This window comes from Bipolaris zeicola (genome assembly GCF_000523435.1).
Source record: "Bipolaris zeicola 26-R-13 unplaced genomic scaffold scaffold_134, whole genome shotgun sequence".
Lineage (NCBI taxonomy): Eukaryota > Fungi > Ascomycota > Dothideomycetes > Pleosporales > Pleosporaceae > Bipolaris > Bipolaris zeicola.
In genome coordinates, this window is record NW_006912183.1 from 26,226 (window position 1) to 47,685 (window position 21,460).

The window sequence follows — 21,460 nt, forward strand, 5'->3', positions numbered from 1 at the left end:
GGGATACATGCGTGGCTTGAGCGGTGCGACATGCGCAATGGTGGATCTGCTGGTGAATGCGCGGCGCGCGTTCGGTCGCGATGATGGATGAGCGAACACCAGAACTCCAGAATCCACCGCGTTCATCTAGCGCTAAGGTCATGTGACCATCTCCCAGTCGCGACTTCCTTGATCCTTCTCACGTCTTCTCACAGCCACATGCCCATGACTTGGGATAGCATTATGCTAGAACCGAGCTTTGACAACCAAGTCATTCATCTCTTGAAGGCATACTTCATCTCCAACTAACCAACAGCCACGTACCACTCACTAACTGTCATGCTCTCACTTCCGCTTACGAGCCTGTCCACGGCTCAAGACGCGGATGCCAAGCAGCAGAAGTTCAACTGGCAGAAAGAAACACATGACCTCACTTTCGTAATTGACAGCTATGGTGGACGCGATAATGCTCAGCTCATAAAAGTGGTTCAGGGCACGCAGGTTCGGGTACGAGACAAGCATGCCTGATACCTCTTCAACACGGAGCTACTGACTACATGTGTTCAACAAACTTGCTAATTTCTTAAACACAGCACCTTATAGATATAGAGCGACTCGTAAAGGAAGGAGAAAAATTGATTCGTCAAATGCAAGATCAAGGAGTGCAGATGCAGGCGGAACAGCTGCCAACCTCCGCCATTGTTCGCAGCCCATTGCTTGCTATCCGATGGCGATTGCCCAATCAAAAAGTACGCAAATAGCTATTTCAGTTCCTGCAGCTCTGACACAGAGTACAGGTTCGTCGTATTCAAATCAGGTTCAAGTCGGAAAAAGACTTCGACACGGCATTCAATCGCCTTCGTCAAATCGGCCTTCACATGACTGGGCACAACACTCCATCGTCCATAACAGCTCCATCTCCGAGACCAGCACAAGCACTTTTATCACTCTTCAGACCTAACATTGAATCTGCCGCTTCTTCTGAGCGACCCATGAGCAGTGCCAACACAGAAGGCGGACTGACCTGCCCCCCATCGCGATTAGCAGAAATCTCCAATCGACCTCGCACTGCCGTCAATGCATCTACGACTTTCGAACCTCACTTACAAGCAGCTACTAACACTCGTCTTTCATTCGCTACCCCAACCTCTGACCGAGGAGACACTCTTACTACAGCTTCTTTCTCCAGTCCTCTGAATCCGCCAATGCTTTTCCCTCGGCCTCAATCGGCTACCGCTGATATCCTGAGTCGTAGTTGGAAAGATGTCTCTTCCTCCTCAGATCACTCTCGCTCTACTGTAGAAGAACCTCCACAAGCATCTACTGAGCGCCCAGAGACTGCAATGCTTTTCAACCGCCCAGGTACTGCTGAACTGCTACCGCCACGACGAGAACTCCCTTTTCAACGCCTATCAGAGCCAAAATCATCGGGAAGCGATAGTGGGCGAGCTTCTGATAGTAGGCCATCCACCGGGTTGATGGGTCCCCCTGCTCTACCACGCTCAGCTGCCCAACGACCCGGATCCAGTCGCAGCGCAAACAGTAAGGATGTTGAGCTCCCTCCTCTGTCACAACCTACTGTAATTGACAAGGTTGGCCGTGGCAAGCAGCCAATGCAACAACCCCCTCATACACCGAATCAGGACCAGAACTTATTTCAACGTGCACAGACATCCCCAAATAACCATTCTGGGCATGCATCGTCACCCACAGCATTCTCGTCTCCGTTGTCTTCTCCACTATCATTCGTAAATTCGAGTTCCCCTAATTCGGTATTGCTACAGAATCACAGTACGTCAGGTGTTGAGGTGAGGAACACACAAGGACTAGTGTCGGGACCTTTTCGTCGTCCACCCACTACACCTACAGTATCAGAAGCTAGTCACCATATCTCGAACGTGCTCGTTGCCAGTGGTACTACACCTGGAGCTAATGATATCGAACGTCTAGCAGCATATACGATGCAACCTGATGAAGCACGCAGAGCAGCACTCAACGAGTTTATCTTTCGCCATCTCGAGAGCGATGAGTTTCTCACTTTGGTGGAGGACATGGAAACAGCTTGGGCTCGGGTTGCTCTCGGTATGCGGTGAAGCGGTTTTTGTTGACAGGTGTGCGACAATGATGATGATATATGATGATAACGTATCGTGAATAATGTGGAGGGGTCAAACAACGTTTTGTTCTTTCGAGCGATGAGCCCACATGAAGCCAGAATATACATATACAAGTAATCCCACTTTTACAGCAAAGTCCCTTTTCAACATCCTTCTTCTCCTCAATGTATCCTTCCCTCATCCCCAACAACATACCCTCTCGCAATCCCACTCCTCCCCTCTTCCATCTTCGCCGCCCTTGCACTCCCCGTCCCTTCTTCTCCATCTTCTCCATTCTGATAATCACTACCCAAGCCCTGCCAGGTGCGATTCGATCGCAGATACTCTGCACCGGGCGACGCGACACCACCCACAGCCGCAATATCTCCATTCGCACGTTTCGTCAGCGCAGAACTAGCCGAAGGTGCACCATCACCATTCGCAACAGCCTTTGTCGTATTCCTCGCTGCAGCAGACCACATCGGCCTTGCATGTGAGACGTACTGACCAGTTCTAAGGTCGAACTCTGGGGGTTGGGATTCCTCTTCTGAATCGTACTCTGCGCCATCTTCACCTTCTTTCTCTTTCTCGTCTCCACCACCCACCGATTCGTGATTCTCCTTTTCGCGATCCTCATCCAACACCTTCTGAAAATCCGGCTCCCAAGTCCCTGTCCACACACGCTCGGCATCACCCTTGAGCGCAACACCAAGTTCCCACGGCGTAATCATTGGCCGCCAGAAATCTCGACTCTCGATTAAACTACTCTCCCAGCACCCAATTACGACCCAGCCGCCTACCTCGCTGAAATTCGCCACTTTTGCCGCGTTGACCTTGCCGACGACGAAGGTGTAGGACTTTTTGCCCGCAGCGGCGATTTGCTGTTGGACGTGCGAAAGGATGTGCATGTAGTTTTTCACGGAGAGGGTGTTGATGAGGATGCCGAAGATGGGGGTTGTGGCGAGGGAGGTAATGAGGGCGTAGCGTCTGTTAAGGGTTTTCGATGTGCTGGCTAGGGAGGCGGAGCTGGCGGGTGCGGTGGTGGGGTAGATGTGGATTGAGGATACGCGGGAGGAGAGGGCGAGGAGGAGAGATGTAGGTGGGTCGGAGATGTGGAAGAGGGCGTAGTCGCGGAGGGTGTCGTCGCCTTTTTCTTGAACTTCTTGTGGGACGGTGCGGTTGGGTAGGGGTGAGGAGGGCTTGTGTACGATTTCTGTGGCGTGGATGTTTGTGTATCCGTCTTCGTGGAGGCGTTGGTATAGACGTGGGATGTGGTGCGAGTACGGTATGTCCGCCATGAGAACTACTTTCTTGTCCTTTTCAGGGTAGGTCTCCTTGAACGTGGCAATGGTGGCGTCGATGTCGAGCTCTCGCTCGGTGAAAACGTAAATGACTGGTAGTCTTGATGGCGGCGATAGGCATGAGCGGCCATAGTGCACGACTACATCTGCGTCGACGTGCTCAGCAGCCACTTCATCTACGCAGCACGCGCCGTATGAGGTGTCTCCCAGTATAAACAGTTTTTCCTCGAAAACGCCCTCGTTATCCTGTATCCCCGTCTTGTTCATATCTGTGGCCAATTCTTCTTCAACAGTCGAGGCCTTTGTGCCATTCAGCGACTGCCCGCTCTTTTCTTGTTCGCTACTGTTCTGCCCTTTCCGCTCCTTCTTCAGTCCTCGAGTCAAATGGTCATACACTCTCGGTGCATCGCCGAGCATATGATCTGGAAACTGCAGAGCAATTCTCTTCCATTTTCCTTCTCGTATTTCCCGGACTGTGCGTTCAATCTCGTACGTGAGCGCGACCTGCTCATCTGATAACCGAGGGAGATTCGAGGGATCCACAGCCGGCGTCGGGTCTTCGAAGATGTGTGTATCGGGCGTTGAGAGTACAGGCGCACCCTCGAGCGCTGGGACGGCCATTTCGTATGTTTGTTTGTTGGTTACGTATATTGTGGTTGGTTTGCGTAGAGAAGTGTGGCGGGGTCATGGCTTTTTTCCCTTTGCTACTAGGTGGGATGGCGGGGCATCCATACATACGCCACGGGCCTCTAATGCAGGGACGGACAGGGCTACCGACGAGCCGCAACAAAAGCTCCAGTGACGATGTGTTCATCTATAATGGGGGGACCGACAACAAGCACATTTCAGGATATAAATCAAAGGCTAGATTGCTATATAATGGGAAAGAGGTATCATGTGCTTCCGACGCTAAGAAACATGCAAGGCTTAAACCACCGCAAATATGTTGTCATCCAACGAGTACAAAGATAGAAAACAAACGCCTAAATCATCATGTAGGCAGACCCAGCAGCTACCAGAGCAAGACCAAGGAGGTTGGGCACAAAGCTGCTCACACCGCTGTTCTGTGTGGCATTGGCTCCCGAAATGATCATCTTCGGATTGTATGGCGCCGCGCTGGCAACCGTGGTACCATTCCAGCAGTATCGTTGGAAGCACTGATTGCACACGTCTGGAACAGCCTGGCCGTTGCGTTCCAAACTCCTGGAAAGAATAGCGCATCCGACGCAAGTAGGCCAGTTGTTGGCACCCTCACGTGTTGAGTTTGCCTGGGTCACAACCTCGTAACCATTTTTGATCATACTAGCGCGTTCTTCGAGGGTGTACGAGAGCTTCTCAAATGTTGATGTGTTGGACCAGAAGGAATAAGGAGCGTTGGGAAGGTACACAACGAGAGGAGGAATGTTATTACCCTGTGTGACATTCTTGCTGTTACAGCCAAAGAAGGTAGGCCGGTTGTTCAGGCCAAGGGCTACGAATGTATCGTGACCTGGGATGTAAGGGAAAGTCGTCTTGTTCATGATTGGCGATTCCGCACGCTGGTAGGTGGCAATAAGAGCAGTGCCATTGGGCCAATTTTGGGATGGGCTACCCGACATAACAGTGTCGGCAGACGAGTCGACAGCAAAAATGACATCAACCTGGCGCACGGGCTGAATGACTGGGTTGAGAGGAATGTTCTGAAGATCTTCGCCGCCATCTACAAGCGTAAGGCGCTTGCTGGAGGCGCTAGGGTTTGTGTCGTTGTGATATTGGTAAAAAGGGTTGGGCGTGTAATCTGCGATATCGTTTGAGTCGCGTCCAATCCTTCCTAGAATACGAGTTGCGAGGCTCCTGAGAATATCGGGTATATTTTGGACGCTGTTCAATGTGAGGAAAATCTGATTGAACAATGAACTGCTTGTTCCCATGACAAACCCGAGATTATCAAATCCGGCAACACAACCTTGATTCTGGGGAAGCTGTCCTTGGCTGAAATTCGAGCCAACGTACTTGAGTGGGGCGAAACCAAATGTTGTGGGATCAAAAGAGCCCATCTCAAAAGGGTTGAACTCAAAGACGGTAGCATTGAGGGAAATGATCAGATCCCCAGGCGCGCGCTCGTCAGCTATGAGGATAGGCATGGGCGCGTCTCCAGATGAGAACCTAGGGTCGTCTTGAATAGAAGAGAAGGTATAATCTAAATGAGTTAGCGTAGAACATGGGATGGTGAACTTATGGACGTACCAGGCCCTCCGTCAGTTGCGTTGATAAGCTGAAACGAGAGGCCTCGACCGTAAAGATCGGTAATGGAGGTGTTGAATCCCGCATCGGACTTTTCCCCGACGGTGCTGACTAGGTTCTCAAAGTATTGAGCAGTTGAAAGCACCTGGATGCCCCTTGAGGGGGGTCCCTTAAGAAGCGAGTTCTGGAACTGCCAGAGAGGAGTGTTCTCGCCCTCTTTGGTAATATCCTCTACTGAAGTGAAGTTGTTGGCGTAAATGCTTCCAATTAGCCATCCACCGCCGGACAAGGCTGAAACGTAGGTAGCCGACTGCAACAAGCCTCCCAGGTGACCGGCATTTGTCGAGCCGGAGGTTCGGTTGTCGAATGCTGCTAGAGCACCTGCGCCATTGAGCAAGGCACGGTATCCGCCGCCGGAGAAGGAGATTGCAATGTTTGGCAGGGCTGTGGTGTTGTCGCGATGGGTATCAAGGTATCTGTTGACGTCGAATCCTTGGATGTTGGCCCTTTGCAAGAAGGCACGCATGGGCTCTATTGTGTTTGGCCTTCTCTTCTTGAGCCATTCTGTCTCGGAGTTGGAGAGCCTATCGGCAGATCGAATACTCGGGCGTGTTGAGGGACAGGTAACTTCGGCGGGAGCATAGCCATTGGGGGCTTGTGGGGCAGCGCGCTTCCATGATTCTACAGCACTTGTAGGAGGGGCGACTCTGGCATCGCGAGGGCCAAGGGCAGATGCTGTACCTGCGTCAGTAGCGGTTCATGGGGGGGTTTGGGTGTGTCGCCTACAGGTCGCTAGGCTGGCTAGTGCCGAAGCCGACAGCAGAGAAGAACACCGCATGCTAGTAGTATCAAGAGACACTCGGTGCCAAGGTGGTAAGGGGGTTAGTAGAATGGTTGAAGTGTACACCTCTGGGCATGCGGCGGACGGCCATGTTAAATGTTGCAATCACACCACGGACAACCATGGCTCGCTTCAAACGGCTGGAATGGCAGGAAGCGCTAGGAGACTGGTCTGACCTCATCCCGTACGTTGGTCCGGATATAGGTGCCACTTTGGTGTGGCTGGAGTCGCGGAACCCTGGCGATCCTCCTATTAGCTTGCTCTATTTATGACAAACTACCTAGTGAACTGCCACTTGCCGACAGTCGCGTGCTCGCCTTTCCAGTCCCAGTCATCAGCACTACAGTTGTCTTTCCTGCACTGCTTCTTTGACCGCAGTACCGGCTATGTCGGATACCCTTCATGGCCGTTAGTTGTGTGCGTGCGTCAGGCACACTCGTAGCGCGTAATTTCTTGTGGAGCGCTGCCAGGGATACGAGCCTACCTAGCAACCGCCACACCATCATCGACATTGAACGTCTCCTTTGTTGATATTTGAGACGCCTTCGCCATCCTTGGGAGGTCAGCAATGATGCTGTGCTGCCTTCAGGCCACCATCTACTGTTGTCCTTGTACGGCTCTGCGGGGGGCGCTCAGCCTCACGTCCCCGCAGTTAGGCACCCACACGCTGCTAATTTGCAGCTCATCTCCCTTTTGAATGGTAACAGCTGTCATTGGAGCGTATAGCGGTCCTCTCCAGCGCCAACGTCAAAACGTCGGAAACGTAGCTCCCCCGTATTGGAAGTCTCTGCTCCGGCCTTCCGGCGCTCCGCCGTAACGACTGAAGGGGGACGAATAGCGGTGCCATGGTGCGGCGGTGTTACAGCGTGTGGAGCTTGGACAAGGATATTCACTGTGTTGTGCTACTCTTGCGCAGTGGGTTTGCGGGAATAAACAAAAATTGCGCGGACATGCATGGAGTAATCATGCGCATTGAGGTATAAGATGCGAAGATGCAAAAGCATACATGTGTAGTGTCTATACGCTCATGATTCGGCCCGTGCTGACATGTGACTACGAGACTGCTTTATCCCTCAACGACTACCACGACATATTATCATGGCGGTCAATCCTCAGACAACACACATATATGTATGTATTACTAGTCGTTAGTCTCCATCTTTTCTTTTCTTTTTTCTTATCGAAACAACCATGGCTGGGTTATGAGTGCCTTGCATCGGTCTGAAAAGGGCGTTTTTAATCCTATGATCCAATCCATGTACTCTATCTACAATCTTGACAATTCCGAGATACACGAGTTAGACCACGTTGCATATAGTGTATCAGCACGTTCGCATACATAATGTTAACATACTGGTGTCTGAGCGATGACTTGACGTCATAACTATCTCACTATAGTCTTCTCAGCTACCTATCAAACTTACCCTTGTCGTCTCTCCAGACCTGGATGAACCCTGTATGCAGACACCCGCTGTCTTCATGCCAACGCCAATTGCGCCCCCAAGCCTTAAGACTGCGGAGTAGCTATGTGCTTGTTCAACAAACAAGAAACATGGTGCCGACCACGGCCCGGTTCAATCTCAGCTACTGAATAATACAATGGTCGTATCTACCGCGCCCACGCTGAGGTGCGCTAGACAAAGAAACGCTTGCTGCTTTTGGAGGGGTCAAAAAACAAAAAGGTTATGAGATTTGTGTTTTCTTGACTCGCGCTGACACAGAGCAGGATGTGAAGCTCGAATTCGAGTTCTCATGTTCCAGATAAGCATTTGCTGTGCCACAGTGTTGCAGCTGCCGATCTGCCTAACGCGACCCACTGCGATAGACAAGATCCATCTGCGAATCCTGCAAGATGATGGCCTACGACATCCTATCACGACCATAGCCCAAATGACATACTGCCATCTCAGTTCCAACACCATGTGCAAGATACGAGTCTCGGGTTGCGTGTCAACTTCCATGTGTACGGTTTGCGCGCACATGCAACTCCAAGTAGAAATTGCAACGAATACCGCGCGACTCGGTCTTTGACGAGAGATGCGAAAAAGACTCAGTTTTAGGTCAAGTTTCTAGTCAACTTATTCAGAAGGGTTGGTTTATCCTAGACAGTATGGTGATTTCTTATCCAAAGCGCGGTCTGGACTATGCTTCATGAACACGTACTGAAAGAGAAGCGTGCGTGTCCACGCTGCACCTCCAATGAATATAAGGTTGTGGCGAAAAAGTGGAAGGCGTTGGATCCAAACCGCGAGTTGTGCTAACACTAACATCATGGTCGGCAAATCTCCGTTCTGGTCGACTCCCCGCATTGTACCCGGCCATTACCCCATAACATATCCACTTCTGCTTTTTCCCACCCGAAAACCTAAACCCCGCGAATAGATCGCGACTACCTCCACTCCGACCCCTGTAACGCCTCTTAGTCTACGGAACGCTCCTTGAACCACCGTATATGCTGGCTAAACGGCTAAATACTACCGCCTTGACCCAGATCGCGGCCTATACATCACTGTTGGAGTTCGTTTGGCAGCGACAATGGCACCTTCGACCTCAAAAGCATAGCAAATTTTTATCTGTTGCATGGGAACCGGTTGGGGTATCCTTCACACCAGTTGCTACATGCAGAAATCCATCATGACCTTATCACACGTGTCGAGACGGACATGGCGCTAAAATCGACCATGCCCATAGCGGTGCCCACCTTTACTAACTAGTATTTTGCCAGTGCCCCTGCCTAGGCATCGATCTACCTATCGGTTGCTGGGGTAAACCGGCGTTCAAAGGCTTGATTTGAATAGCCTCTTGCACAGTGCCACTGCCTAGCACCGGCGCTACGGTTGATAAATTACGACCCTAACGACATCCGGGTTGCCGGGGCTGTATAAGAAGGCCAAGATGCACGGGGAAGATACTCCAGCTGTTGATCAAGTCTCCTCGTCAACATTCAAGATGACTGTCCTAGCCACCTTTGTCGCCGCTGCTACGGCTGGTTTGGCAGCTGTCTCTCAGGCTTCTCCAGTAGCTCAGCCAAACGCTACCGCTGGCGTGTCAAATGCAAAATCTTCCTTGACACTTGTCTATCAGAACAACCTCAATGGATCAGACGACAAGAACCACATTGGCGCTATTGTCCTCGACCCGGTTCCCCAAGCCAGTGCAGCGGCAGCCTGCGCTTCCTTGAATGAGAAGCTCATCACCCGAGCTGCTCTTGAACAGCATCAGGACGATTTCAATGATGCCCTCTCATACCAAGACTACGCCAAATACAGCGACGCGGGGCAGGGTTATCACATCGACAACGGTGTCGTTTCAGTGGGTGACCGCGTGAGCTACCTGTCTTCTCCGGCGCCTCGCAAACAACTACCAGTTTTGTGCACTCAATCCTTCAACAATGGCTCACGAAATGCTGGATTTGTCGAGGGCAGTAGTGTCTCAGTAGCATCGGGAGGCAACACGTTCGTTGGGTACCGCAACCAAAAGTCGTTCCGCTTCCTCGGCATCCCATACGCCGATACACCAAAGCGATTTCAGTACTCTTCTATCTATTCCAAGAAGGGCCAGACTATTCAAGCTACCCAGCACGGGTCACAGTGTATTCAGGGTGGTGGTGGAAGTGAGGATTGTCTGTTTTTGGGTATTCAGACGCCCTACATTCCTAAATCTGGATCCAAGAAGAACCTTCGACCGGTTCTTTTCTGGATTCACGGTGGAGGATTCACAGGAGGAGTCGGTTCAGATCCGCTTACCGACGGTGGAAACTTGGCGAGTAAAGAAGACCTGGTTGTTGTCAGTATCAACTACCGTCTCTCCACGCTCGGTTTCCTTGCCATTCCAGGAACGGACATCAAAGGAAACTTTGGTATCCAGGACCAACAAGTGGCACTAGACTGGGTCATTGCCAATATCGCCTCTTTTGGAGGTGACCCTAAGAGAATCACCATCGCCGGTGGTTCTGCAGGCGCCGGCTCAGTTCGTGTGCATCTCGGTTCACCAAAAGCCATTGGCAAGTTCCAAGGTGCCATTGCCATGTCCAATCTCGGAGGGGGCAAGACACTGGGCCTCGATGGTGACTACGGTACAACATACTCAACCTACCTCACTATCGAGGAAAGTTACCAGAAGGCAGGCCAGCAGATCTTTGCGGCAGCGGGCTGCAACAGCACCGACTTGTCTGCTCAGATTGCCTGTCTTAAAACAACCGACGCAGCAAAGATAATTGGTTTCAATACTGTCGCACGCTATGTCGTCCAGGATGGAACCTACGTCGACACATCCAACCTCATCCTCACAACTCGCAACGCTAGTACCGCGCACATTCCCGTCATGTTTGGCGTCACTCGCAACGACGGCGCCTCATTTACTAATTACCCCAAAACCGCCATCTCAAACCATAGCCAGGGTCTCCAAGAAGCCCTCAGCATCAACAGCACATGGGCCCAACGCGTCATCGATTCTGGTCTCTTCCCCTTGGTCAACACGGGAAACCTGACACTCGACTCGTTCAACGTCTCCCAGCGCATCACAACAGACAAGATGTTCCGCTGCATTGACCAATCCACCGTGTATTCTGGCTCCCGCTCCCACGCCTTCGAAAAGGCCTACTTTTATCAATTCGAGCGCACAATTGGCGGTTACGATCCCGACGGCCTCGGCGGGCCCGCCAATAACAACCCAGAGAACCCTTACTTCCGTATCCATGGCTCGGAAACTGACTGGGTATTTGGCACACTGACTACAATCCGTGACTCCAAGGATCTGTGGAGCGAGCAGCTTACCACGGGATACTTTGCCTCGTTCATCCGAAGCGGCGACCCAAACCCCAGCGTGAGTTACTTGGACGTACGGGGATATGAAAAGGAGGTTGAGGGCGCGAAGAAATTCGGCGCGTGGAAAGCCGTCGATGCAACAGGTCAGAATGGCGATGAAATCCGTTTCTTAGACTGGCCAAGCAAGAGCACTGGATACCAAGATGTAGAACAGTGCGCTTGGTTGGGATATCCCCTAGATTACTATCTCAAAGGTGGTATCTAAAAATCTCTTTGTAATTACACATACATACATACATACATGCATATATATACATTGCGAAACACTTTACCAATCTGTCCTCTTACTATAATAAAAATTACTAAACACCTTCGTCAACAAATGCTCTCCATACACACTACTCTCATACACCCGCGTGCCCCCCGTCCTCTTCACACACGTCTCCAACGGCGCAACTTGGGCGTAGAAATTCGGCTCGTAGAAGAATGGAACACTAATGCGATATCGATCCCCCGTTCGATGGATAACGCGGTGCAGAGTACTCTTCCACAGTCCATTCGTCCACCGCTCAATCATATCCCCAATGTTAACTACAAACGCGCCGGGGACCGGATCGGCATCAAGCCACGTGCCGTCTTTAAGCTGAATTTGCAGTGCATTGGGTGTGTCGTCTGAGAGAAGAAGAGTAACACACCCGTAATCCGTGTGTGCGCCACATGAAAACTGTTGTTGTTGTTCTTCTTCTTCCCCCTCCTCCCCACTCATCTCCCGCGTCCCAGAAGACGAAGAAAAAGAAGAAGCAGACGAGGAAGGCAAAGGCGGATACCCAATCATCCTAAGCACCCAAAAAGACCCTTTACACGCCCCCTCAACAACCCCCTTCTCCCCCTCCCCTTCCAACTCCAACGCCTCCCCCATCGCCCGCACCAACGCCTCACCAACCTCACTCACCCTCTTGATATACTCCTCATACACTCGCCTCAACTCCCCCGGCTCCCCCGGCCACAAATTCCTTCCTTGGAGACTCTTCACGCTGCCAGGTCCTGCATCCCCCTCCTCGCGCAAGTCCTCAGGCCACTCGGCATAGAAATCCACAGCTTCCTGTAGATCCTGTAATCCGCCACCGTCATCATCGGTACAGAGGCGCTGGTACCCGCGTGCGCCGTCGCCGCCCTGTAGAGTCCCCGCGTCGAATCTCTCAATCTTGAGTTTTTCGGCTAGAGGCAAGGCAAAGAATTGCCGCGCGAGGGAGATGACCGAGTCCAGTTGGTGCTGTGGGATTCCGTGGCCGGTGAGGTAGAAGAAGCCGTAGGTTGTGCATGCGGCGTTGATGGCTTGCGCTGTTTGCAGGCGCGAGGAGGCTGAGGAGGAGGGGTGCAGGAAGGGGGATATGTCGATTCTTGGGAGGATGGACGAGTGCGTGGGTGAAATGGGGTTGGTGGAGCGCGCGGATGGGGAGGGTGTGGGGGTCAGACTTGGGGATGTTGTCCAGGGTTTGTCGCTGTTGTGCAGTTTGTGCCGCGCTTTTTGGAGCGCGGCTTGCATGTCTGACATGGTGTGCTCTTCTCTCTCTCTCTTTTTGTTGCTGTTTAATGGCAGTTTGGTGGTTTGATGGCGGGTTCGATAAAAAAAGGATTTTGCTAATATTGAGGCTGGTGGTGGTTGAGTTTTATGGCAGTGACAAGTTCCAGAGTTACGGTGTTATAAGAGACTGGGTATCACCTGACGTAGCAATTTTTTTCATGAAGTATGGCAGAAGAGTGTGAGTGTTGGCAAAGTGACAAGATGCAATGTTCAAACGCCGATACCCTATCGAGTCTAGACGCGGGTAGCCCTGAACATCCTTGACAGAAACTGATGATACTCAACATAGCTCCTCGCAAATCATATACACACATTTTTGGTCTCTGTTTTATGCTGCGAGTATTTGGTTGAAATTCCTCATAGATTGTGTTATATTGATTTTTCTTTCAAACGCCCCTTAGCGGTGCTATTTTCCTAATCGTTCACTACAGATTCCCATGTCGTTGTCCCTTCATTATCATCGATCAATAGCGTACTGTAAAGTCTCACATCATTTTACATGATGACCTCATTAGAGACGTCCTGTTGAATGAATTAGCCAAGCTTTCAATATACTCGTAATTATATGTCTTACCCTCTTCAGCTCCTTGTATGGCAGACAGACACAGTTCTGCACACGGACCTCATCTGCGACGGCGCAGTCCTTACCGAGGATGGTAATACTCTGAACCTTGACACCGTTCTTGATGACGCTAGTAGTGTGGCTGGTGACGGGTGTTGGTGTACCCTCAACACGGGCCCACGCACCGACCTTGCTGTTCCAGCCAATAATGGTGTACAGCACACATGCATCGTGCTTGATCTCAGAGTCCTCAAGCACAATAGACTCCTTCACACGTACACCAGCGCCGACGACGACGCGGGCGCCAATGGAGACATTGGGTCCGATCTTGGCAGTTGGATCGATCTGAGCAGAGGGATGAATGTAGACTGGGGGCAGAATGTTGGCAGAGGGGGCAGCAAGCTCTTCTGATCCCGCCTGGAACATCTTGGCGAGGTACAGAGCATTAGCAGGGACGGCAGAGCCTGCAGTCTTGATCTGGCGCCAGAAGTCCTTTGTCTCAAGGACGAAGAACTGCCTGCTGTCGGCAATATCCGACAGCACATCCTGCTCGAGGCGAATGACAGCGTTTTCCTTGCTGTCGTCGTCGTCTTCGTTCTGGTAGAAGGAAGATTCGAGGTTCTCGTTGGAGGGGTATGACAGCAGCCGTGGGCGCTCGGTCCGTCGCTTGATAGCGCTGCGGATAGCGGGGAAGATGCACTCGGTCGCAAAGAGGTAGATACCGCAGTTGATCAGGTTGGAAATGTGCGACTCGGGCTTCTCGACGTAGTGGAGCACGCGCTTGGTATGCGCATCCGAGACGATGCATCCAAAGTTGGAGGCGGCCTCGTTTGCGACTCTGGTACCGAGCATGACAGCCTCGGCGTCTTTGTCCTCGAACAGCTTCAGCATCTCGACCAGCGGGAACGAGGAGCAGACATCTGCGTTGAGAACAAAAAGCTTCTCGGGCTTGCCCTTTAATATAACATCACGGAAGTGGTAGAGACCTCCAGCAGTGCCCAATGCTTGGTATTCGCGGAGGTACTTAACGCTCAGGTGGGGCCAGTTGGTTGACACAGCGTTGATGAAGGGTTGGAAGACGGATTCCTCATAGTAGCCGACAATGAAGACTTCCTTGATATCAGGGACGTTTGTGATTGCGCGGAAGCAGTGCTCGATTATGGGGTGGCCAGCGACGGGGAAGAGCGGCTGTGGGATCATCAGCGGGGTGCGGGCGACGGGGGCAGAGGGGCATACATACCTTTGGCAGTTCCATAGACAGCGGCCTGAAGCGGGTACCGCGAGAGGGCCCTCCGACCTGCGCGTGTGAGTATACATGGCTGTTGGACTTTTGCAGCGGGTGCTCTATACCAGAATGACGGCCTTTGTGGAGCCGCCAGAGGGCGACTTGGACCTCATGGCGAGGGACGGCGGCTGGAGACTCATCTTGGTGCGGGCTTCAGTGTGTGCGGGGGTGGATGAGGAGAGAAAAAGAAAGAGACTGTTGTGTACAGAATTCAGAGGCACAAAAGGCGTGGTGCTAGAGCAATTGAGAATCTGGCCTCGTCCCAGGAACCAGCTGGTGGACCCTGACCAGATGCCGCCCACGTTGGCGGTGAGCTGGCCGGGCGAATCACTGACGCGCCGCCTCGTGTCAGGTGCATCTCTACTGCACCCCTTTCCTCTCTACATGGCTATTCTTAGCCTCACCACATATTCTGCTCGACGTGTTGCTATTGATACGAATGCATTGCTTGCTCTAGCTAGCTTTTGTGCACGGCGCTACCATCGCCAGCCTAACACGATCACGCTACACAATAAGCTTTTTGCCTGTGCTTGATGGAGTAATCCTATACGATCCACGTGCCTGCTCTCCTGCTTGCCAAACCAACACCCTCATTTTGCTGCTCCCAATGCCAGCTTCCTGTTCTTCTTGATCAGTGCTGATAGCTTCTTCTCCAGAACATCGTGCTCCTTTCTCGCTGCCTGCATTGCCTGTTCCGCCTCTTCCATGGTCAACACGCTGCCTCTTCCTCTTCTTGCGTTACCACTGTATCCACCCATACCTGCTGTCGTCTCAATAGCATTCATCAGCCCCTGCATGTCTAGTCCGCCTGCGCCTTGTCCAAGCATGATGTTACCATTGCTGTCAAGACCCACTTCTTGCGTCGACTGATAGCCTAGGCCGGCTCCTACAAGTGCTTCAAGACCCTGTACAAAGACGCCTCCCAGCTTGTCAGCAGCCATGAATCCCATGCCATCAATCTCGGTGCTTCCCACTGCACCCCCTTCGACAACCGCCTTTGCTGCCTTGGCAAACCTATTTGCATTGACAGACATGTTTGCCGTTCCTGCACCAGGTGGTCCACCCACTGCCGCCATTTCAGGACGTGGCTGGTTCGGTGGTGGGTTGTCGGTGCGGGGAAGCACGTATTGGTTCAAATAACCGCCGGCATCTGCTGGTGTTTGTTGTTGCTGTGACACTGGAGCCTGTGCAACTGATGCATCCTGTCCCTGTACTGGCGGTAAAGGAAGGTTTGTTGAGCCTAACAGTCCAGATGGAACATCAAGCCTCGGCATCTGCTGTCCGCCATTAGTATTTAGCTTCTTGCCTGCTTCCTTGAGTGCCGTCGCAATGGCCGGTAGGACATCGTTCGTCTGCGTGGCCAGACCGTGGCTGTGTGCTGTTGGTTTCCGAGCATGGAAACGGCCAGGGCCCTTGAGCTCGTCAATCCGCTTCTCAAGTTCAAGGGCCTTTGCCTCCAGCTCTTCACTGAGTCCCCAGAAAAACTTCCCGCCTGGCGTAATCAGAGTCCTTGATTCAGACTTCCCATCTTCACTGTTGAGGCGCAGAGGTTTCTTCTTAGCCAGCGTTTCCAAGTCTGCCTCGGAAAAGTGTAGTTTCAAGTCCGGAGGCGCAACCGCGCCGCCCATCTGAGTGTTGCGAGTTGTGTGAGTAAGCGACGACGATAGCGGCTTGAAGAATTCAAGATTAGACGCAATCAATTCACCGGTGCGCTGCAGATCAGCCATGATTGATTGTGCAGTATGCTCGCGCTTTTCCTTTGACTCTTCACGTTCCGGCTCTGGCTCGGGCGTAGCTGCAGCAGAAACCTTTGCTGAAGGAACCTTATGAGCTGTGGCTGTTGGCACTTCAGCATGCTCGTCCTCAACCGTAGCCGGCTTGGGCGAAGCCGGTTGACTCTTGGCAGCTACCGCTACAGGCTTCGAGTTGGTTGATGGTTTTTTTGCCTTCTTCTTACGACCAATAATAGGAGCTTGCACAACCTCAACATCCGACTTGTTGTCTTCGAGCTGCTCCTCTTCTATCTGCTTTTTGCGTTCTTGTCGATCTTTCTTGGCTTGTGACTTGGTTTTCTTCCTCACGGGTGCAGTACCGACCTTTCCAACCACGGGAGGAGGTGAGCTAGCCCGAGAGAAAGACGTAGATGTGATTGAAGCAGTGTCTGATATCAGTTCACTTACAGGAGTTCCTGGCTGGTTCACTGAGGCGATGCTCGCCTGCCTAGATCGAAGTTTATCAACAGTCGGGATATGGGGGAGAGGCGGTGCTGTGGTCGCAGACAGGGGTGGTGGGACTTCAGTCTTTGGTGTTGCAACAACACGAAGAGTCCTCGGCGGTCCCGCACGCTTAATTGGAGATCCTGTTCCCACAGCAGCAGGACTTGGAGGCACCGAACCGGCTGCTGTAACCGATACCGAACGATCATGCTTCGTCTGAGAGTCTGCTTTGCCTGGTCCTGCAGCTGGAGATCCCTCGTCCTTTGGTAGTTTGGTTGCCGCTACGATATCGAGCTTGCCTGGAGGCTGTCGTTTCGTAGAAGACGTGGGGGTTGCAGTAGCGATTGGAGTCTGTATGGGTTCTTTCGGTGGCTCTTTCTTGGGAGTCGTTTGTGCTTGAGCTTGGTTCTTCTTAGAAGCGCCCTTTGCTTTAGGCACGTCCTTTGTAGCTGCCTCTGACATGGACTTTTTTGTTTCAGGCGCAGTCTTGGGTGTCTCAGCTTCGCCCTTGACTTTCCTAGAGGCTTCTCTCGGTGTAGGCTCCTTGGAGGTTTGCGGGAAGATAACAGTTTCCTTGGGTGCCGAAACCTTGGAGGGTGTCGTAGGTTGAGTATTGGTTGCAGGAGTTGCCACATGGGTTGTGGTAGGTGTTGCCGGCTCTGCAGAATCGCCCTTTTGTCTAATTTTGCCAGCCTTACTGGGCGTTGATGTTCGTATTGGCGTAACAGGCACAACAGGCACAACAGGCACAGCCGGTGTAATGCTTGAAGATGCAGTCCTAGACATTGGCCGAGATGCTGGCCGAACACGAGACTCTTCAATGACAGTTTTTGGAATAACCGGGGCTGTGAAACCAGGTGGAATGGTAGGAGTGGATCGGCGAGAATACTCAAGAAAGTGGCTGCTAAGTGGAGTGATTGGCATGGCTCGAATGGGCTCATTGTCGCTGTCATTGACCAGCGCATCGACATTGATGGATGCTTGCTCCTCTGCATTGAGTGGTACATCATCTACACAGAGGTGTCAGTATAGATTTTCGCACGGTTCGAAACAATCGCAATGCCAAAACAAGTTAGGTGACCACGGCGGCCGCCAGACGATGGTCAAGGTAGTGATACTGGCAAAACATTTAATATACATCAAGCTACAAGGGTTGTCTCTCGAGCACCTTCGTCACTGGCAAGGCAAGAAAATAGTGCAGCCACCTCTCTATTAGAAAGTAAGCATGCCGACTTGATTGCGGCAGGAGGGGTAGTTACGTACATGCGATGGCCATGACGAAGACGACGAGAGAAGCTGACCTTTGCATCGGCAGGACAGCGCAAACGACCCAGATATAAAAAAAATGATAAAGGAAACGTGAAAGGCGCAGAAAAAATGCCGTAAAGACGTGGCAGCGTCAAGAAATTCTGACAGTGACCGTGTAGCCCAATCAAAACGCCAGGCATGCCAGTGTCAGAGCACCGAGTCTGTGCCGATGCAGTCGCCGTATAAACCGAAAACGCCATGCAGCCACCGTTGCAATAAGTACTAAGACAGTATGTCTGGCCAACCGGCCGACCAATATGTAGAAGAAGAAAACTACTACCATCGTCCAGCGCCGCCGTAGTTGTTGTTTGAATAAAGCGAAGAAAATCCACTTTGACCTTGGCCATACAGGCCCTGACCAGCCATGCCACCTTGATGCAGCCTTGCCTGCAAGATACTCGGGTCTTGGACATCAGCAAGGCCACCTCCTCCAGAAGAAGAGGTGTTTGCATGCCTGTGCTTCTTGCCCTTTTTCTTAGATTTCTGCGAACCAGATTCCTGGTAAGCGCCAGGCGAAGGCCCATAAGGGAAGCTCAGAAGACCAGGGGCAGGGGCAGGTGTAGAGGTCGTGGAGTGTTGATTAAGGAAAGAAGGAAACATTGACTCACGCTTTCCAGCATCAGCTAGCCTTGCACCACCATCCATGTTGCGGCTGCGGAGCAGATCCTGATACATCGCGTCACTGTTATTCCTTGCAGTGGCACCTGTCCCATAGGGAAGGCCGCCAGTAGCAAAGCCGTGACCTTGACCGAACATACCAGTCCCGCTGACAGGAGGTGTGCCAGTCGGCTTCAGTCCTGGAGGCGGTCCTTGCACATTGGTGAAGAATTGTCCGCCCAGTTGCTGATGCTGGGACATTGGATTGAACTGGTTGGCGTTCTTTGGCATCATCGAATTTTGCTGATTCATCAGTTTCTGGTTCGCCACCGGCTGCACATTCGCCGAAGCTGAAGCGCTGTCGTTGGCGAAGCTGAAGCGGGAAGTATGCCTGTTGTGTCCAGAAGCATTTCCAGTCATCCCGTGCTGCTGGGGCTGAGTGTTTTGCATGTTGCCTAGCAGGCCAGTGGATTGAGTGCCAGACTTGAAGTTGGAGAGCAGTAACTGCTGCTGCTGTTGTGGGGTCAAGCCTCTGTTGCTCAACCCAAGGGTGCTAAAGTCCTCAGTCAAAGGTGTGTTCTGCCCAAAGAGGCTACCGCCAAAGCCCTGTTGACCGGGTGGTGCGATTGCATGCTGACCGAGATGGTTGGTGCTTGTGTCAGGTCCATCTTCAGGTTCCCCGCCCAACTGCAAGCTACCCCCTGCAGTAGCCTCAGTGTCCTCTCGTTCAGCGGCTGGCGCTTGCTGTTGGGAAGCTACTTTCACTTCACCCTCCGCCTCACGCAATACAGCAAGTTCTTTTTCTTTTTCTTTCATTGCGCGCCGCTTTGCGCCTCCATTTGGATCAAGCAACGGAGGAAATTCGGTCACAGCCTTCAACTCTTCCTCGGAAAGAACTGCACTAGAGAACACAAATTTGAAGTCGGGCGAGCAAATGATCTTGAGCAAGTCTGGGAAATCCTGACTGCGGGGTTTGGAAGGGCGTATGGTAGGAGTGGATGCAGATGCGGTGGTAGACTCGGAGGTTGTCGACTTTGATGCTTGCGGAGACTTTTCTTTCTCCTTTTCTTTCTCCTTTTCGTTTTCCTTCTCTTTGTCCTTGTCCTTCTCTTTCTCTTTCTCTTTTTCCTTATCCTTATCCTTTTCCTTCTCTTTCTCTTTCTCCTTTTCCTTCTCCTTCTCTTTTCCTTTCTTCTTCGGAGCTTCTACTGGCTTAGGTGCTTTCGCTGCTTGTGCGGGTACCGCATTCGTGACCATAGGGCTAGCGTTGTTGGAAGCGGTCGTTGAGCGGCTTGCACGACGCTCCAGTAGAGCTTTGCTGCCCCAATTCGCAGTCGCGGGCAGACCAGGTGCGTCATGTATTGAACTCGACGTATCCGTGCTATCCTGTCGGTGCATTGGCGTTGCAGCGGCTACGGGAGGCCCATGATGCGCAGGAGGTGCGGCTCGTGACGTTGACGATTGGGATGGCTGTTGCGTTTGGATCGAGTTCATCATGGAAAGGTCTTGGCGGGTAAAGCTATCATTGTCTTCGCCGGGCTCGTGCAGGAACATGCAGTTGCGATTGTTGCAAGTCTCACCGCGGAGATAGGCTGAACAGTATTTGGTAGTACCAAATTGTGCTCTGTGATATGTCAGTTATTTAGAGGACACATGGCATGAAGGAGCTGCTGCATACCTCAACACTCTATCACCGTTTTGCGACCCGTCAACAGCGTTGATGCATCTCTCGGCATCTTCCTTGCGAGCAAACGTCACATAGACACCAACCGACTGTTGATGTTGTGCGTTCTCCTTGGCTTTGCTCACGACAATCTTCAAGATCTTGCCATATTGGCCAAAGTAGTCCTCGCCACGTAGTGTCTTGAGCAGTTCGTCTTCACGTATTGTTGGTGTAAGACCCGTGACGTATACGAGGTTCTTCTGGACGACTCGGAGGCCAGAAAGATGCTTCCGGCTAAGCGAGTCGGCTTCGGCCTTTTGTGCTTCCTTTTGCCGCATCTGCGCATTCTTCTTGGCCTTTTGCGCAATTTGCTGCTTGTGCTGTGCCATCCTGCCCAATGTCAGAGGGTATTCAAAGAGGGGAGGAGCAGGGGACCCACTCTTCGGGAGAGATGGTCTTCCACTCGATTGTGGAGTCATCGTAGGGGCGGCGGCAGGCGGGGCAAAGGCCATTCATGGTCGTCTTGATATTGTTGTAGCAGAACTGGCATATCTGAGACGCGTGTTAGCATGGCGGCTTGGGACAGCTTCACCGAGTTTTGGCGAGGGAAACGCACTTGGTAGCCACAAGGACATGGTCGGAAGTTCCTGTCGGACAGATCGAACTCCTCAACGCACAGAGGGCAGCACTCTTCCTCGTCATCATCGACGAACTGGTCCTGCTGTACCCGAGACATGGCGAAGGGTGGCTGTGTGGTGCAAGGTGTGGTTTAGAGCGTAAGGGTGGTGCCCGAGGGCAGTCGTTGTATGAATGCGGGGGTGGGATAAGACCTGGAGTGACGAGCACACAGGGCCTGCAAGGAAATCGCTGAAGTACAAATAAACGCCGGCCGGATTGTCGCAGTCGCAGTAAGAGGGATCCACGGGAGGTGATGGGGGTTAAGAGGCTGCAGCTGCGTGATGGCACACCAGGTTCCGCTCCACGCTACTTACATAAGCATGCGTCTCGCGGGTTGAGCTGTGAACTTCACGACGTCGT

The 21,460-nt window shown here is 52.2% G+C and overlaps 8 protein-coding genes across 8 annotated transcripts; 2 read left to right on the forward strand and 6 right to left on the reverse strand.

Moving 5' to 3' along the window:
* Positions 1-318: 318 nt before the first annotated feature.
* On the forward strand, positions 319-2,072 carry COCCADRAFT_101889 (uncharacterized protein; the record flags this gene model as incomplete). Its single annotated transcript, XM_007716310.1, has 4 exons — positions 319-486; positions 573-728; positions 777-1,770; positions 1,849-2,072. The coding sequence occupies 4 exons, from the start codon at positions 319-321 to the stop codon at positions 2,070-2,072; spliced, it is 1,542 nt and encodes a 513-aa protein (XP_007714500.1).
* Positions 2,073-2,257: 185 nt separating this feature from the next.
* COCCADRAFT_101928 (uncharacterized protein) lies at positions 2,258-3,997 on the reverse strand (the record flags this gene model as incomplete). The annotated part of the gene is made up of 1 exon (XM_007716311.1): positions 2,258-3,997. One exon carries the CDS (start codon positions 3,995-3,997, stop codon positions 2,258-2,260), a length of 1,740 nt encoding a protein of 579 aa, XP_007714501.1.
* Positions 3,998-4,359: 362 nt separating this feature from the next.
* COCCADRAFT_28028 (uncharacterized protein) lies at positions 4,360-6,437 on the reverse strand (the record flags this gene model as incomplete). Its single annotated transcript, XM_007716299.1, has 3 exons — positions 4,360-5,555; positions 5,603-6,334; positions 6,386-6,437. The coding sequence occupies 3 exons, from the start codon at positions 6,435-6,437 to the stop codon at positions 4,360-4,362; spliced, it is 1,980 nt and encodes a 659-aa protein (XP_007714489.1).
* A 2,952-nt stretch (positions 6,438-9,389) lies between these two features.
* Positions 9,390-11,471, forward strand: COCCADRAFT_28029 (uncharacterized protein; the record flags this gene model as incomplete). The annotated part of the gene is made up of 1 exon (XM_007716300.1): positions 9,390-11,471. The coding sequence occupies one exon, from the start codon at positions 9,390-9,392 to the stop codon at positions 11,469-11,471; it is 2,082 nt and encodes a 693-aa protein (XP_007714490.1).
* Positions 11,472-11,534: 63 nt separating this feature from the next.
* COCCADRAFT_6874 (uncharacterized protein) lies at positions 11,535-12,761 on the reverse strand (the record flags this gene model as incomplete). The annotated part of the gene is made up of 2 exons (XM_007716292.1): positions 11,535-11,930; positions 12,159-12,761. 2 exons carry the CDS (start codon positions 12,759-12,761, stop codon positions 11,535-11,537), a joined length of 999 nt encoding a protein of 332 aa, XP_007714482.1.
* Positions 12,762-13,286: 525 nt separating this feature from the next.
* COCCADRAFT_6875 (uncharacterized protein) lies at positions 13,287-14,778 on the reverse strand (the record flags this gene model as incomplete). Its single annotated transcript, XM_007716293.1, has 4 exons — positions 13,287-13,313; positions 13,366-14,541; positions 14,594-14,650; positions 14,704-14,778. 4 exons carry the CDS (start codon positions 14,776-14,778, stop codon positions 13,287-13,289), a joined length of 1,335 nt encoding a protein of 444 aa, XP_007714483.1.
* Positions 14,779-15,228: 450 nt separating this feature from the next.
* COCCADRAFT_38669 (uncharacterized protein) lies at positions 15,229-18,163 on the reverse strand (the record flags this gene model as incomplete). The annotated part of the gene is made up of 2 exons (XM_007716312.1): positions 15,229-17,864; positions 18,118-18,163. 2 exons carry the CDS (start codon positions 18,161-18,163, stop codon positions 15,229-15,231), a joined length of 2,682 nt encoding a protein of 893 aa, XP_007714502.1.
* A 275-nt stretch (positions 18,164-18,438) lies between these two features.
* COCCADRAFT_101898 (uncharacterized protein) lies at positions 18,439-21,158 on the reverse strand (the record flags this gene model as incomplete). The annotated part of the gene is made up of 4 exons (XM_007716313.1): positions 18,439-20,383; positions 20,438-20,812; positions 20,862-20,974; positions 21,039-21,158. 4 exons carry the CDS (start codon positions 21,156-21,158, stop codon positions 18,439-18,441), a joined length of 2,553 nt encoding a protein of 850 aa, XP_007714503.1.
* Between the last annotated feature and the right edge of the window lie 302 nt (positions 21,159-21,460).